The sequence below is a fragment of the Acanthaster planci genome, linkage group LG02 (assembly GCF_054643075.1).
Source record: "Acanthaster planci isolate LZ-2023a linkage group LG02, COTS_SCS, whole genome shotgun sequence".
In the NCBI taxonomy this organism is placed as follows: domain Eukaryota; kingdom Metazoa; phylum Echinodermata; class Asteroidea; order Valvatida; family Acanthasteridae; genus Acanthaster; species Acanthaster planci.
The window spans coordinates 34,166,934-34,185,749 of NC_141778.1; the positions used below are offsets into that span (position 1 = coordinate 34,166,934).

General features: G+C 41.7%; 2 protein-coding genes across 9 annotated transcripts in view; one reads left to right on the forward strand and one right to left on the reverse strand.

Annotated features, from left to right (window-relative positions):
• The window catches only part of LOC110983736 (crystallin J1A-like), an 83,894-nt gene that overhangs the window by 12,179 nt on the left and 52,899 nt on the right, over positions 1-18,816 (forward strand). The gene's annotated exons all lie outside the window — the stretch shown is intronic.
• LOC110983738 (uncharacterized) overlaps positions 1-18,816 on the reverse strand; it is a 69,435-nt gene that overhangs the window by 7,187 nt on the left and 43,432 nt on the right. For 4 of the 7 annotated variants that reach the window (XM_087133668.1, XM_087133667.1, XM_087133669.1 and 1 more), the window contains one exon: positions 923-5,776. In XM_087133668.1, coding sequence (XP_086989794.1) covers positions 929-5,629 — 4,701 coding nt within the window. In that variant the 5' untranslated portion in view covers positions 5,630-5,776 and the 3' untranslated portion in view covers positions 923-928. Of the gene's footprint in view, positions 1-922; positions 5,777-7,074; positions 7,495-9,685; positions 9,825-9,863; positions 10,861-18,816 lie in introns of those variants that run through there. The other 3 variants (XM_087133674.1, XM_087133673.1, XM_087133672.1) reach the window with 3 other exon arrangements.

Genomic DNA, 18,816 nt, shown 5'->3' on the forward strand with positions numbered 1-18,816 from the left:
ACTACGGACAGAAAGCAGTATGTACGTTTTATTTTTTCTCTGTATGTACTACGATAGTGAATGTGACTGAAGTCTCAATGTTTTGCAAAATTTTTCTGTTATCACTTTGACGAAAAGCCCTCAAATGCTGCCAACAGAATCAAATGTGAATTTTAATATAAAATTCACATCCAAATGTGCATCTTGTTTCCTCCTGCTATAGACAACACAAAATTAAATCAATGCTTAACTTCCCTGCTGAACATAATTGGCAGTGATGTATTAAATGGACAAGACTTGACAGACGTTGGGTTGGATAAAGCCCCTGAGACTGTCATCAAAGTCCCTCATGGGAAACAGCCAATAGATGAATTTTCCCCCTCCTGATCTGGTCCCAGATAAAGAAAGCTTTATGAAACTGCTTCAGGCACAAATCATTCGTGGCTAGTCTTAAACTTGAGATCATGATGCAGATGAGTTGCAGTTGCCATACATGCATGGTAAAACTGAATAATACGAATAAAACCTACACCCTGAAGCATTTTAGCCAAAGAGTATCCCCCGGTTTCACTCTTAAGTTGTTGGTGCTGATTTAAAAAGACTTCTTGACCTTATTTTGTAAAACTGAAATATTAATGATTTGATTGGTTAAAAAGTCAATTTTAACTTCAATTTTGAATGTACATGTACAGTACATGTAATAATTGTGGCATTTTTGTAAATTGTGGCAATACACTTAGAGAGAGAGAGAGAATACATTCGCAGTGCCAGATGTGGCTGCTTCTTATAGTGCAAGTGGTTTTTAGATACATGTACATTGAATGAATAAGTAGCAAAACTTATGGATCTTCTCATTTTACCTGGTAGTTTCTGCATGTTTTTCTTTCATGTGTGTGCCAATGATAGAGAGTGTCTTGAAAAACAGGACTGATATGTTACTCACCAACAATTACAATGGTGTTTCCTTTTTGTATCCATTCCTGCATGATCCCTCAAAGCTGGTCTTCATAGCTTGCTTAAGTTCCAAAGCAGAGAGACCTTTGTGGTTGTCACCTGTGATGATGCTCGGTTGTTGCGTCAACATGGTTTGACTCCCATGAAGTCCCATTTTGTTGTGATAGTTCTTATAGTTAGGATTGGTCACAATACCATTTCGTCTTGGTCTTGTTTCTGGTGAACCAGGGGCTGCTGGTGTTGCCGAGAGTACTCGCTGCAGGTTAATCTGATTGAAGGATACAGGTAGGGATGCTTTGCGCTGGAAGTGCACATGTTCATGACAGTGACACTCCATCATGTGGACGGGCTGCGAGTTGGAGCGATGGTGGGCAGGCCCTCCATGGGGTCTGTTCTCAGGAGATTGTTCAAGGGTTTGTGCACCAGTCCTGAGGCAACACTGGGGTTGCACAGAGGGTTGGAACCTGCGTTGGCTTGGAGGGGAGTAGAATGGATGAAAACCCTGGGACTGCATCTGACATGAATTGTGATGATTCCCATTGATGGCTGAGATGTGTTGCAGTGACTGATGCTGGTGACCCTGTGGTAAGGGTTGATAGGGAGGCTGGCCATTGATGTGATTGTGGCCATTCTGGGGAGGTGCCTGATGATTAGCCATCTTTTTTTCTCTTAAAGAGGAAGACCTTGCTTTTCTCTCAAATTTCGGAGATTTGTGAACTCCCATTCTAGGTTGTGGTGAGGCAGATCTGATCTCTGGATTACTGTGTACTTCTACTGCTACCTGTGATGTACACTGAGGATTCTGGAAGGGAAACACTGGTTTGTTGTTATTGTGATAATGGCAATGTGATGGCGATGTTTGTGGCGACATCCGGACCGGAGATTGAAGTGAGGCTTGAGACAGTGGGCTGGATGGCTGTAGGCTTGGAGAGGTAGACCTGGAGGAGATATGAGGAGATGGTGATCTTCTTGGAGACTGCACAGCACCTGTGTGAGACTTAGAACTTCCAGGCTGTGTTTTGTCAGTGCTGTGGGTTGTTACAATATTCTCAGGTATGGTCTGAAAGGAGGAAGCTGGTGTAACCTTTGCCAACACAGACTGATTTCTGCAGGACTCTGGTGCTCTGCCATGGGAGCTTCCACTCCTCTTCTTGTTTTGAGGGGCCAGATGCTGTAGTACCTCTGTAAAGGTTGAACTTCGCTGGCTGTTCTCCTTCGGTGGATGGAGATGTAAGGTTGAATTAACAGTCGAAACAGATGTTAGATTTGATGAAGACTTGGATGACTGGTTGGATACAGAGGATTTTCTCTGGTCAAAGGTGGAATCAGGGGAGTTAGATGAAGAACTAGCTTGCATCAGCCCACCATTGGTCAACATGCTGGATGAAATGGTCTTTGCATTTTCACTGCTCTGATTGGAAGACGAAGAACCACCTGTTCCGCAACAATTTTTCCGATTATGGGCAGCTCTTGATGGCAATGGAGAGAGTGGATTTGGCACTCCACACTTTTCCAAGAGCTTGATGATGGCTTGGTGGCCACCTTTGAGGGCAACCTTCATGGCCGTCCGACCATGTTTGTCAGATTGGGCTGGATCTGCTCCATGCTCAAGGAGACACTTCACAACATCTACATGACCTTCTTGGGCTGCTATACAAAGTGCAGAGGCACCCTGATTACAAGTGTGGTTTATATTTGCTCCCTTTTCCAGAAGAGAATTGGCTACCATAACATGTCCTTGCCATGCAGCTGATTGCAGAACAGAACGCTTCTCTTTGTCCATTGCATTTGGGTTTGCATGAAAACTTAGGAGTACATTGACCATCTCTGTGTGACCCTGCCAGGCAGCTACATGAAGAGGTGTTCTCCCTTCAAAATCAGGGTTTTCTGTGTCTGCACCACATTCCAGCAAGAAATGGGCCATGAGGACCTTGTTCTCTAGAGCAAGCATATACAGTGTGGACCTACCCTCTGCATCTTTGTAATTGATATCTGCATCTCCCTCAATGAGTAGCCGGACAACCTCTTGATGACCCTCCAATGCAGCAGCTCTGACAACACTGCGTCCATCATGAGCAGTGTGGTGAATGTTTGCATTGTAGTTAAGTAATTCCTTTACTGTCTCCAGCTTGCCCTCTTGAGCTGCAAGAGTCAGTGGTGTTCTTCCATCTCTGTCCATTATGTCAACAGAAACATGACTAGTCTGGCTGAGAAACACCCTACAGACTTCTCTATGGCCTCCATAAGCAGCCATGTGAAGTGGAGTCCAACCATGATGATCTTTATGCATCTCATCCAGGCCACGGTCAAGAAGCATGCGTACAACCTCTGCATTGCCCTCAGCAGCAGCGATTGAGAGAACAGTTCTGCCTTCATTATCAATTGTATCCACAGCTGCATCCCAGTAAAGGAGTGTCTTGACAACATCAGTGTGGCGCATGTTAGAGGCAGCTATCAATGCAGTGCGATTGTTATTGTCTGTGTGATCGATGTCACCATCACCTTCAAGAAGGAGCTCGACAACTGTCTGATGTCCCTCGCTGGCAGCAACAATCAGTGGAGACATACCTTCATTGTCACTGTGATCGACACTTGCTCCCCTTTCAATGAGAAGGGTAATGACACTTGTGTGGCCTTGGCTGACAGCCACTGACATTGCAGCAACAGTGAGTGCTGTGCGGCCATCACAGTCCACGTGATTGATATCAGCACCATTATCTAGTAGATATTCAATGATCTTCTTGTGCCCCATGTAAGCTGCAGCAATGAGAGGTGTGCGCCCTTCATTATCAGCCTGGTTAACATCTGCACCGTGTTCTACTAGATTCATTACAATATCACAGTGGCCACCCCAGGCTGCAGCACGTAGTGCAGTTCGTTTGTCAGTGTCGCTACAATCCACTTTTGCCCCAGCAGCCAAAAGAGCAGCTACAACATCAGCATGTCCAGCCCATGCTGCTGAACGTAGTGGTGTCCAGCCATCATGATCTACATGGTCCAGTTCAGCATGATATTCAATGAGTACACTGACAACTTCACAGTGCCCCTGTCGGGCAGCCAGTCCCAATGCAGTCTGACCAGTCCTGTCAGTTATTGTTGAGTCTGCACCTCTGGCCAGTAGGAACTTCACCACTCTTAAATTGCCGCAGTACGCAGCATTGGCAAGAAGCGAACGCCCGTTGCTATCCACCTGATTGATAGATGCACCACTCTCAAGTAAGGTCTTGAGAGAATCTTCCCTGTCAAGTGCATCCTGGAGGGCAATAGAACTTTCATCCAGATCTATCACCTTTGCCCCTGCTGACACAAGCAGTTGCAACACCTGTTGACTTTTAGGTGTTGAGCTCATTAGGCAGTCTTTCAGTGGAGTACCCATCCACATCAGCCACAGAGTGAGGTGGTGGGGCTCTAATGGAGGCACAAATTTTGCCTGCAGGAGATTAGCAGCAAAATTTTGCACCTGTGCTGGGGTGAGATTTGGAGCTTCACACGAGTACCTCATGGCGATCATGGCATGCCCCTCTGCCATACTGCACAGGTATTTCCGTGTGCAGTGTTTTACATCTAGGAGCCACTCCACAAAACTATAATGGAAGATGAGAAGTCTCTGGTCCTTTCCTCGCACCAAGAGTTGTCCCATTTTCACAAGTCTCTCTTGGAAGTCTACTTCTGTAAGGCTTGTGTTTTGAGTCCTTGTGCACGCATAGAGTTCTGAATCTGTCAGTGGACATTGTGCTGCCAGCATGACATTGAAAATTGGTCTTATCCTTGTGAACTGTTTCTTGATAAACAGACGCTGACAAAGCCACAGGTACAGTCCATTTAGTGTCCCAGGTATATCTGAGATTTCCTTCAGCTGTATGAAATTGTTCGCGACTCCATCTAAGACTTTTTCAAGGTACATCATACATCCATTACTTTTGATATGTAGCTGGTTTAGCATTTCTGCAGTGTCTCGACTAAGCTGCTGCCTGAGCAATTCCTCTCGATCCAGGCGGCAAAGAATATACTGCTGTACATCGCGCACCACATGCGATTTCCGTAAGTCATCAAGACTCAATTTTCTGAACCCAGTAAACATACGGGTTACTGATTTGCTCTGACGGCGTGCACTGCATATTAGGCACAGCCATGATGGAAACAGTTCGTGGTGATTAGCAAGGAGTTCTGCAATAGTTCTACTAGTGGAGCATCTCTCACCGTCAAGCCTTGGATAGGCCTCATCAATAGAGTCCACAAGGATAAAGCAATTCCGAGAGGGGGGATTCAGAGAACACAGTGGTTGCAATATTCCATTCTTGAAAGCTTCATCAGGATTCTTCTCACAGGCAGCTGGTTCCAAAACTGCCTGCACATTAGGATTGCGTAGTTTTTCATCATATCCATGGATCAACGTTGATCTTGAAATCAGACTAACTAGTCCCAGGATGAAGTTGGGTACGGAGAGGGTGTCCAGGTCATGTGCTTGGCAGAAGTGGTAGGCCAGCATCCGCTTGTTGAGGCTCTTCTGCTTGCCATGGTTTGATGTGGGCCAGACTACCTCGGAGCATATGGAAGTCTTGCCACTGCCTGGCCCACCCATGATGAGAGTGCCACATGTCTTGGAGGCTGGTCTGCTCTCCAGACTGTGCAGCAGCTTCTGGAATGCCCACTCCCGGCAGTAGAACTTCTTCCCCTGTAGAGTACATGTGGCCATAGTTAATATCTTCTGATGAGCTACCCCAGTTCCATTCCAAACTTTGGTGTTGCTGTGACAGGCTGTCTGTCTAGTTTGCAGTCAAAACCACTCTCATGGGCATTTCGGGGTCTTTTGACTCCTTTCACAGGCAGCTTGAGTGAATATCTGCAACACAAAGGATAAAAAATGAGGGGGTAAATTACCTGATTCAATACACAGAGGCAAAATCCTTGTCTGTATGATGTTGAACAATGGAAACTGCCAGGCAGTGTATCCTGCACTGTGTATTTGGTTTGGTCAGTGTAGTGTGAACGCTTGACCAGTGGAGTAGATCTAGATTGACCTGGCTGATAAGGTAATCAAGCAGTGCTCAATTCTCAGACAACTGCTGTGTTGTGACCTGTCTGTGAAATTTCTGTCGTAATGACAAAACATAATGGGCGTGGAGGTACATGTACATGTAAACCACAGGAAGGGTTTTTCTACCAGATAACCTGAACTGTGGTCATACCAGACATTCACAGGACAGCCTATAGAAATACAGACGCTGTTATGACATTGTCTTTGCTGGTTAAAAGTAGTATTTAAGTAACGGTATCGGTTTTTAAGGTAATATAATTTTCTATTGTTTTGTTCAGAAATCATGCTTTCATTATCCATTTTGGTTAAAACTCCAAGAAATGATTTTCCTTTGGTCTCAGTGATAATACCTTATCTCTTAGTCACAGTGAGTTATGCCTTATTGAACATATGAAACTCCGATCTGTCATTTTGTAACAACCAGTTTATGAATTTTCTAATTTCCTCAAAGTTCCAACGTGTAACATGCCACGCAAGCAGCACACCAGCAAAAACGTATTGGAGACAACAACAGACAAAACCCATGTACATGTACATGTACTGTTGCTTTACATGAACCCTTTGAAAATACCAGCTGATACAAAGAAAGGGAAAGAGTTCAACATACGGACATCATTTGACCTTTGCACAAATCCTATGAGACTGGTATAAAATTTCCAAGTGTTTTCTAAGGAAATGCTTCAATGTTAATTTTTTTCCTGCTAATTTTACTTTTAAGACATGCTATGACCAATGAACCAATGCAAGGGAAAATTAGTGATCTCTGTATACAGAACAGTACACCATGCCATGCTTGCCGAGATGGGAAATTTATTTGAAACTTCATCATCACAGTGTCTTTAAAAAGTTTTTTCTGTTGTAGCCGTCAACTTATGCATATATTTGACCATCCACTACTCATGTTTTGACATAATTGATCCAATCTGATATTCTTGTGGCCCATGTCCAGTGCTGGCCATGGCTGGCAATGCATATCATCATGCAGAGCTAACGTACACATTCAACTTTCAAGCACAATAAACCCCACCGATCGTTACAATACATGTACGTCCCAACCATTAATTTCATTTATGAATGTTCAAAATGAAAAAAAAAATAAATACCTCCGAGACTGGTCTTGAGATTGAGATTTCACCCGGGTGAACTTCATCCATGTAATAAAAATCCGTGTTTTTTTGCTCATGTCCTGAGAACCCAGCAGTTCTTTCCGTGTAGAGCCTATTTGGTCGTTAAGCTATACATGTACATGTAGCTGTTCGATCGCGAGAGCTAGCTTGAGAGCTGCATGCCGTGCCCGACCGACCGGTTACGGTGCGATGATAACCGTGGAATGAACGTCCAATCTATCTAGCTCGGCGCGGCGGTGGTAAGACGTGTACGAGATCCGTGCGCCGGCCGGTGAGTGGGCGGGGTTTCGAATTGCCTGACAGCTCACATATCCATGCACAAAGAATAGGTCCTGGACCCAACGCGTTGGGCCCTATAACGCCACGTACAGTACATGATGTACAGTACATATACCGTACATGTACAGTACGTGTACATGTACAGTGCATGTGTACATGTACAATGTACATTGTACATGTACATGTACAACGCGTACCATTCAGACACGTGCATGTATACATGGTAAATGTATAATATTCCACGAAGAAATTAAAAAACCTTCCTTTTTTGAAGCCAACGTTTGTTTCTTTTTGGTCAGATATACAATGTACTTCAAATACACGCATTTAAACCTCAGTCTGAACAACTAATTCATCAGGGCAGAAACGAATATGGTGGGTAATGAGAAATTTCCAATCCAGAGCCGAATTTCTTTTCGAAAAGCTATCGGGATTTTTTTGGGGGGTGGGGGAAAGCAGCCGTTAAAAAAATTAGTAAACACTTTCAGTCGGCCGTTGCCTCAATAAATTAAAAAACCCTGCGACTGGCCGTTACACTGCTCACGTGATGCTGAAAGGAGTCTGTATTTGTGTACACGTACACAAAGAAGTTTGGATCAAAAGCCATAGCAATTGTTCCACATATCTATTGTGATTTCTCTGTATACAGACTTTGAATTTGCAGCAGGACAAACAATCCCGTGGTTCGGTTCCCGTGTTTAATCAGCCCCAGCTAACCCAAGAGACTTCCGGATGGTGCAATATTGACCCTTGTTCGCCATAGAAAACCGCAAGGCCTGCGGTTCGGCATCCGATCGTTGAAAGATCATGGAAGATAGAGTGTTCTCATGAGTTTGAGTGGCAGAACCTACATTCCAGAAATGGGAGATCTCGTGTGCAAATACCACCGAAAGCCCACGGACATTTTCTTCAATTCAAACCTTTTCAAACAAGGTTTACGAAGTCGATGGTATAGTGATAGACCCATTACTACAAATAAATAAATGAATGGATAAAAAAAATTTTTAAGCCGTATGATCCGTTTCTTGGCGGCAAGCAACTATAAAACCAAGTTTTTCGTTTGCAAAGACAATGAAATGCTCTTGGACTTAAGTTAATTACAATAAAGTTTATTATTTTTATCTTATTCTTGCTTAGAGCCATACTTACCATGGACCCACGTCTATTTGCAGTCTGTGTTTGAATTGTACTGGTTTGAACGAAACCATTCATGAACTGGAGTAAGAGTTCGGTAGAGAAGATGATGCAATGGACCCCCTCCAATGGTGAACATCAGGCATGCAATCTTGCAAAACGACAATGGCCCGAAACGATTTGTAATTGGTACTTCCGACGCGCTTTATTTCCCTCCCTGGTATAACTTGCTGGGGGGGGGCTCGTAAAAGTACACCGACAAAATAACAGTGAAGAAGTTGCAGACTGGTGTATTAAATTACCACCCTCATTGCTTTTTTTAACAACCATGGAGGTGCTGCGACTGAATCCGTCTTGCTATTTACAGACAGGTTGACTCTTTATGAAAGGCAAAATAAAGCAGGTTTACACTGGAAGAACTGCAGCCGACTGAATCTCGACTGAAACCAAAATAAAGCAATAATCAACACAAACACAAGCTTCAAAGTTCAGTGACGCTGGCTTAAACGGTTAAATACAGTACAGTTGAACGCGGAAATCTGACCAAAATGTGCTCCGTGTATATTTACATGTATATTTCACCGTGCAAGTCTAATCCTATAGACATTTAAAAAAATTTCTACTTAACATTTATTGTACAAAAACAATGTACGACTACACAGTCTCTTGAGTTCGTGTACGTTCGTGCACACCTCTCTTGACTTCACAAACCACCCAAGGACAGTGCCACTTGTTGCATTAATCAAACGCATACCGATGATGGTATGCGATTATAGGGCGTATTACGTCTACTCTAATCTGAAAGACTAACGACTGTCTATTCCCTCTGGACGGGAATTTCTGTTGAATGATAAATCATATACATGTATTACAGTAAACCACAGGAGGACAGTAACCCGGAGTTCAGTTTGGGCCGCGCCCAACATAAGCTGAAGATTTCGAAACTGTGCAAAGTAAACTTTTTGTAACATTCTTTGAGTCACCGATCCGTTAATGTTGAGGGTCAAAGACATTGGTATCGATAGCTTGACAATATGGTCGACGACGAATTCTAAAACATAACATACCAAAGAGATGGCACCTTTAAGAACTTTTACACAAAATTATCACGAGCAGGGGAATATGACCAAATACTCCGCACGACATCAGGCCAATGTCTTAAGATTCGCCTTACCTTGTCAGGTGTCTCACAATTAATTCCATTTAGTGGGTAAGACTGCTGGAACTCCAAGTGAAAGACATATTTATCTCAATACGTTTAAAATTTGCATGCTTTGAACAGCATCCACAACGCATTTGTGGTTTTGTCATCACCCACGTGTGTTATGACGGGAACCAATTAAGACACTCACCACAGGTACACCCACCAACAGCCAAGGAATAGGTTGGCCGTCCGTGCACAGTCCGTCTCTAAGGATACAACTCGAATAAAAGGACTTCAGTGCTAGTCCCTTTCTTGAAGAGGAAACGTCACGAGTCAACCATGCCAAGAATGCCACGGTCCAATTCCTCCTCATTACTTACCCCAGGCAGGAGCGTGACTTACACCCTGCAGAGGGGAAGTTAACGATATAATACCAGTCGGGGAAGATTTCCATCTCGTCATATAAAAGTCCTTGAGCGAAAGCAAAGATACACGCACCACAGGATGCTGGACCCATCCCTTCACACCTCTGACCTGATTTCAACGCGGATACGTCGTGGTTTTATCAAAGGATCCACGGTGTTCTAAAAGCTTCCCCCAATTTCTCTACCAGTCACGAATTCCATAAGTTTACGCCCTAACGTCAGAGACATCAATACAATTTTGTACCCAGGTGGACCTTGGATGGAGGTCGATTCTCCCATTCTGTTCCCGTGTACAAACACACGTCCTCCCCTTTCTTTCTGGTTCAGAGAAACTGACGACACAACGCGTAAAAAAGTTGCCTGGGGGCAGGGTAATTTGTCAAAAACCAACTGCTAATACTCAAAGCCGTTGTAGTTATCGCAAGAACGTTAATCCAGCAACAGTTAAAGGATATATGTTTGTTAAAAGTGTACAGAAGAATGTTCAACAGTCAATACTCTTTTTTGTAAACTCATAGTGTAAAAAATGTATGACAGTGCAACATTTCATTCGAATGCAAATACAATTTGGGCGGATATGTTCAAAGCAATATGCCAGGATAATTATTGTTCTGAAGTAAGGTGTCCATTATCCTGGAGATCTTTCCCATCATTATACCGTGTAAATAAAATTTGTGTTTTATTTGTGCTTGCGATTCTGTCGATATTTACCTTGATTGCAGAGTGTATAATTGCAAACTGCAGAAGTAATGTTTAACCTTGCTTTTCAGATAAACTGCTTATAATGCATGCCATGAGTGGCATTTCGCTTGGGTTCAAGCACGGTTCAAGCATCTTCTATCTCAACCGACTTACACAAATGTCATAGATTTTTAGCCATGGTAAAGACTGCTAGGTAATCAGATTCCTACGAAACAGTCATCTGTGTAAATAAAGGTGTAAAATGGGAATTACTATAAGGCTCGTGGATTAGTGTGTAGGTAGTCTAAGAAATCATGTTTTGTGGCTAACCGCTCCACGCAGAAAGTAACTAGACGATTCTTAAATTATCTTTTCAAACGCCCGAAATCCACTTTCAACTTCGTTCACAATCACGGTAAGGAACCCGAACGCTAGATTAAGGTTATGTATTATGTTCCTTTATATAGTCTGTATGAAAAGAGTACGGTAGTAGTTTGAGCAACTGGAAAGTTGGAAATCAACGTCCACATTGTATTTACCACTGACGTACGCAGCCGACAGACATGCTTTATCTTTCCACAAAAACATAATTATATAACTCATTCGAAGGTAGGATTATATTTTTCGAAAAAATAGTAAATACCTGGCCATAACAAAACTAGAGCATTGATTTCTGATCTTCTGAGCATCGATATACAAATAAAGGGATTTCGCAAAATTCGCATTCGTGAAAAAGGCTGCAACGCCAATGTTACAAGAGATAGTGTACCGACGTCGTCGGAGTGACGGAGGCACCGCCGGTTTGCATTCAGAGGGCTGAAAAGAGAACAATACCATTGCATACTGCACATATCTACCATAGGATAATACCAAGTTCCTTTTTGCTTGGGCCTGTTCGGCTTGGAATGGGGATTGATGGGGGGGGGGAGCCACCCAAGTTGCTGCAAAAAAGGTGGACGCTTGGGTGAAGCTTTTCAGTTGACGAAGACCCTTTAAGCTTTTGTCAACTGTGGTGACAATGCACGTCTAGGCCTTTGAGTTGCCGGCCCAAACCCAAATTGGGGTTCCGGACTTTACCACTGCCACATCGTACAGGGCAAGTCTGGGCTTGTTTTGATAACGTGGGAATTCGGTCACATTTTTCTTCCTGCCTTGCAGACTTAAGGCTTAACCTAACTAACTGTGATAGCAACTGTTGCTTGCCATACTTTGCTGCCTCTGTACCTCATAATCTCCCGAAAATTCTATCGGTTTCCGTTTGCATAATCTTTCAAGCGGTAAAATCGTTGATAAAGACAACTAACCGTCGGCATTCAGATAAAAAGAAACTCGGTTCACAATTGACTTTTCGAGATTTATGCCATCAAGATGTCGCAAACCCCCAAAATGAGTAGTGGCGTCTGTAAATCATTTTAACCGATAGCGTGTCTTGTGGTGTCGGCCGCTGTCATCTACTACTGGCAGGTGACTCATCGCATGAACCTGAATGTTTAGACTACATGTTTTTTATTTACCTAGACCGGAAATGTACACCTACTAAACCAGACTCTCGAACAACCCTGAAGGGACTGCACAGCTCAACTGATTACTTAAACTTGTTGGACTTTTGATCGAGTAAACTGTATTACGAAAAACCACGCCGGCGTAAAGTCTACATGTTGATATCTCGTAACAACAGATATGCGCGAAGTACAAAATTCGGTCTCATTATTAATCTCTCAAATCGAGTCTGTTGGTGTTGCGAAGTAATCTACTGGGTCACGAGTCTATCAATTCAGCGTTCAGAAGTTAGGATTGTGGGTTAGGGTTCATGAAAAAGTTTTCCCCATAACTTTACAAACTCATTAACTACTCAGAAAATACTGTAGCCATCAATGCAACATCTAAAAGGTTTATTAAGAGAGGACAACGGTGTTAAATACGTGCTGTAACTTGCTAAGATGTGCGACACAGGGCAGTACTAAGAACAGATCTGGATCTGTCAAAGCCTGTCCCTTTCAGTTCTCTGATCACCAATTATCACCCTTAACACCTTCCAATTAGTAATTATCCACACCAATTATCGCCCACATTACCTGGCAATATAAGAACGTCGCAAACGCTAACAACACTTAAGGCACCCGGTTACTATTCTCCCGTGAAGTAAACGCAGAAAGGTCAGATTGTTGATGAATCATCCCGGCTGCTCTGAATTTGAGACAACTGCAAGGCAGAACCGAGCATTGAAATTTACCTGTGATATCTGAGCCTAAGTATTCTTTTTAAAATAATACAACTTCAAGCATGAAATTTGTCCTGTGGATAGAGTAATTGAGCACAATGTTTAAGTTATCAATTGGAAATTGTATACGGAAGAGTGACACTGATCATTAAAATTTGCCATGACAAACTCTTTTCAATGATCAAATACACTGACTGTAAGAATTAAGACTTAATTAGAGCTTAGTGTATAAATCTACGACTTGACTCCAAGAAGCTGCATGAGACAACACCAAAAATGAGACAACAATTGTATGGGTTGGCCTGATTTGTTGCCCAGTATTTATGATCACTGCTCAATCTCCCAATTCATGATGATTACTCCCCTCTTTAAATTGAAGTTATAATCTGTTTCAAGTAAAAGGGGAAACCCATAGATACTAACCGTTGTTAATTGCAAACTAGGTCATCATTGCCTTTGTCAAGGGAACCAACAGAATGGTTTTTAATCTCGAGGTCTTTGCCATAATCTGAGTATTCAACAACAAAAGAAACATTTGCAAGGGTATCTACTGGATTATCAGTAATATTGCTTTTTGAGTTTTGCTTTACAGGCCTAATAAATCTCAAAATTTAGGTTGATTCACTGTTTGCCTCATTAGAGTTCACAGTGAGTTCATCTAATCCAAGGAAAATTCTGTCCTGAACCTGAAACCTGTTGATATAGTCTTGTACAGCCTTTTGTGCTAAAGGTACAATCAACAAGGGTTTGATTTGATTGATGTTAAGTCCACAATTTGATGGAAATATCTTCTAACAAATCTTAAACAGTGCTCTGTAACTACATGGCTAATCACAATTTTACCAAATGTAAGAGTAGAGATGGCCCCAGGCAGGGGCATACTTGTCTCTCTATGCCAGCAGAAGGAGGAATACTTTGTTTCAATATATCATGCACTATGTGAACTCTTGAGTATCCAATCAAAAGTAAGCCATGCTATCTGCTTTTTATATTACAAAATTGAAAGGAGGCTGCCAAGTGTTGGGAGGTCAGATCCCAGGCTTTTTAGAACTATCCTTCCAGAAAATTAAGGTAAACCCTGGAAAGTTCACTCTGCATACCTCAACGATTATTAGCGTTTTTATCAGAGTCACTACAACAGGTTTCACAGATTTGTATTGACCGGTTATGGCGTTTTGTAAAAAAGGCTGCACTATTGAAGACAATGCAGCAGTAAGCATTTGGGATTTGCTTTGTGAGAACTGATGACATTGTTGTTCCTGTGATGGATGGCATTATGGTGGGAAAATTCTAACTCAAGATGCAACTGGATTGTTAAGAGCTTGCAACCATCCAAGGATTGTCCATTTTATAGCATTCTTTAGAAATAGTTCTCCTCCATTTTGTGTTTAAATTTGAAGAAAACCATGCATGATAGTTTGTTTGTTTTGCTCTACAATGTAAGATTGTCTCTAAATATATGGCACAGGCATAGACTTATGCCGAAGGTATGATTAACACTTGTCTTGCAAATGAACCAATAGTTTTATAAATTCATGCTGAGAAGTCTTCAGAGATTTTGAATGACTGACTGAAATTTGAAAATGTTTGCCACAGTAACAGCTTCTCAATTTCAAAATAAAAACCAGACTTAACGCTATATAATTTTGTCAGTGATGAATCCAGTATTTCATTTTTCATACCATTAGGCCTGGTAGCATTGAGCATGGAACACCGGAAAGCCAAAATGATCCTTAAACATGGATTATGTAGAGATAATTCTGAAGATACTTTCTCACTGAAAAGAAAATGTGTCAGGTGGTATTTAAACAAAGGTCACCTAAAGATGAAAAGGAACTGCAACACTACTACATTGTGTATGCCAACCCAACTGCCATTGGCAAATTGTAAACCTGCAACAATTCCCTTTTTAACGTTACTATTGAATCTTAATTGGATTTAATGTAACATCACTTTCAAACATACTCTTTCAGTCATCAAAATTATACCACGTTATATGTCTTGTGTGAGTGAGTGCACATATGCTGAACAGGATAAATGAATTAGTCATGCCGTCTGCTCACACACTGGTCAGAATATTGGGAAGTGGTGAAAATCTCAAATGACAAAGAAAAGTCACCTCCACAAAAAGTTCAAATTGCACGCCTTAATGGATACAGCAGTTGGGCAACAGAAGTATTGTAGCAACCACCAATACCCCATACAGACTCTTTGAATAGACCTGAACTGTGTTGACTTATGAAAGAAAAGGGCACAGTAGTCTTGATTCATGTGTAACAAAGAAACAGCTATCTTGATGTGAATTTTTGTTTGCTTGCAGCATGCCTGCTTGCATTGCAATTTCACCCAGGTTTTGTTCATAGCAGGAGAGGTAAAACCTGTTCCAGGAAAATTTTGTATAAGAAAAAATATATAAAACAGACCAGTGCTAACATCGAGCACTGATGAGGAAACAAGGCTGGGATAGCTAGTCTCAGTATTTAAGCACTTTGTAATTACAATACCTGATGGAATACTTGTTTGTTAAAAAACATAAACAATACAATAACAAGTTCACAAAATAAGTTTCTAAATTTCCCAATCGTTTAAGATTCAGTTCCTGTTCCCTTCTAAAATTATTTCATGTTTAGCTGAGGCTTTAACCTTAACAGTCCTGAATCCTCCAATTTTAATATGATTTTGCACACACCCTAGGGAGTTAAGGTTAAGGAAGAAGAGCCTATCTGAGATTACAAATAAACCACTACTTTACAGGGTTGGACTGGAGTCAAATGGCCACAATATGTTTACTCTGGATGTAAACTGTGCATGGACTGAGGGATTTTAGGATCAATATTACTTGTCAGAGTGGCCAGTTTTGAGGTATTTAAATACGATAGACTGCCCCAAACATATGCAAACCTCTATCAAAAGTCTTCTGGAAGGTATGGGCTCCTGATAGCCTGGTGTAGACCCCATACTCGATAACCACATTAACATGTCAGCATGATTGATGCTCATATGGCCAAAACCTGGCACATGTAGTGAATTTATAAAGGTGGGGACAATCATGTTTTGGCACAGCTTCCCAAAGCCCCTGCTGAGTTGGCTATTCATAATTTCTACACAGGAATTTTTTGTCTCACAAAGACTAGGTTGGGCTCATAAAACTATTCACACGAGAGTGTGCGAGTTTTCTGGGGCTGAAAGGTACAGGAAGAGCGTTTAGGGAAGACACACCAAACTCTGGGTGTACATGTACATATTCTTCTGGGTATACATGTATGTGTACAGTCTTTTTACAACTGAATGCTGTATTCCACTCTATACAACAGTTACAGGTGTTTAAGTAATGATCAAGATTGCAATGTCAGTTTTGGCTGCCCTAGAAGCAAACTACATGTGCATATGTAAAGTTTGATTGGTAAATAGAGTTAGGTCCTGTTTGTGAGGTGACCAAGTATTCACTGCTTGAGGGTCACATCCCCATACTCGCATAAATAATACACCAACTGTTCAATCAGTGCCTTATTATTCCATTCAGAGGGTTTCTCCACAAACACGTTTTCTGTAGGGTACCCTTGTCCAAGATTTGTGGGCATGGAATATGGTGCGACCTCAGAGAAAAAAGCTGCAGGTCAGGGTAGGTACTATCAGACCCCAGGCTATTATGGGTTTTTGCTCAGCTTGTGCCCCCCCCCCAGCAGTCCAGTGTTGTCTGTGGAGAGTGAGCTCATTTTCATATTTGACCAGGTGTGTGGGTGCATGGAGAAACCCCTCTGGTTACAAATACTTCGCCAAAGTCAACAATTTCACAGCATGCAGCAGGGTTCTCTGACTGTAAATGTATCACAATGCAGGAAGTATCTTTTTCTCCTATACATTGGTTTTAACTTGGAAGACCACAGAACTATTCTGAGATATGAAATGCAACTTGCAGTTGAGGAGATCTCACTCTCTATATTTCAAATAAAAATATGGTGCTAATGCTATGATCCCTTTGATAGAAACTGTGGAGAACTTGCAACTCAGATGGGTTACCATATTTCAGGCAAGTCTGACTTCTGGTAAATAGCTCCTATTCCACTCCTCTGGCTCAACTTTTCTCAACCTATTATTCACTGGATAAATGCAGCATCCTAAAATATTGAAATACCGTAATAAGTGAACTTGTAAATACAGTGCCAATATATTAATTGATAAGACATTCACAAGCTGCTTTTTGCATCATCACAAATTAAAGAAAAGTCTCTTTTCTTTCTCTTCAGTTTTATTCACTGCAGAACAGCAGGACCCCCCGCCACAAAAAAACTTGGCACATATACGAGTACACGTACATGCAAAGGAATTAAATGGAATTAGGTGCATTAATTAACCATTAAATGAACTCTTTGTGCTTTCGTTACTGCTAAAATAAAGGTTCTCATTCCTTTGACAATCATTCATATCATTTACTGAATGACAGCTCAGTTGGAATGTACTAGAAAACACACATTTGTTGAATTAAATATTAACATGCCACATGTGCAGACAATATGTAAATACATCTCATTTTTTTCCTTATGCTGTCAACAGTTTAGGGATAATAAACGCCAGCAATACGACAGTACATTGCATCACAGGTAGCATGGGTAACAGTAAAACCCTTTTTGGTGTCATGGTAAGTCTGTATCGTTCAGTGTGTCCATGGTAATCATACTACCTCGCCATTTATCACAAACCCACCTATGGAGGGCCCCAAAGACCTCAACAAAAGAAAACTGTCAGAGCGATAAATCATATCCTTGTTGCCAGGAAAAAGTCACCAAAAGGCACCGGAAATATGGGATTAATGTTGGTTTTTTTTTGTATAGCCAATGGGGTAACAGACAGCTAGCATAATTTTTCTATTCATGTGTTTCTCAGAGGCTATTGATTAAAATATTCCCACCTGCCTTTATGGTGAATATTTACAGCTTGTATTGAAAACAGTGTGGTGAAATTCTTTCATTTGTTCCAAATATGACAGGCCTGAGGGGAAAAATCATATCCGGTTTATGGCATTCATCACTCTTCTATTAGAAGAAGAGAAGAATCGAAATCCAAGAAATATATGTGACAAAATCATCTTTCCAATGAATTCAACATCTCCACTGATGAGTCAATGGAAAACTTTTTGTCAAATCATCTCCACAAATGAAAAGCATAGTAAATCTCCAACTTTACACTCAGAAATGTATGTGATTACCAAACAGACCCACATCATGCTTATTTTGATGACTTGGTTAGATTAAATTTGCCTAACCATAAAGAGATCGGGATTTATATTCATTTGCAAATCAAATTGTTTCTCAAAATGCCTGGAAGGTTACTAGGGTAATTGGAGTCAAAGTGTCCCATGCCATAATATGGTCTTCGACAGCAGTCCCTTCATCACTGCTTCTCAGATTCGACACAAGACATGAGCCACACATTGCACTGCCTCTGTGCGGTGTTGTCTAGTATATGCTTATTGTGGTAGAGACCCATGTCTGTTACAATGTTGTCAACTCCATAATAAGATCAATGAAATGGGTCACATGTTACAGCTGCTTTGCCTGAAAACCTCCTACTTCCAGTGAGGAGGGTTTTCACACATGCATCAGGTACATGTATACACACAAAAGACCCTGTGAGGTGTGAATGCCAATGAACAGGCACTTAAGCTGGTAGGGGACCAGGGGTCAGTCTTAGGTCTACTGTGGAGTGACAAAATGAAAGTAAACTACAAGAAGGTTGCTTTAACAAGGCTTGAACTTCTGGGGGGGGGGCAGAGAGGCAGGAATGGGTCATTTATCAAGTTGAAGTGCAACAACACTATAGGGCAAGGAAAATAG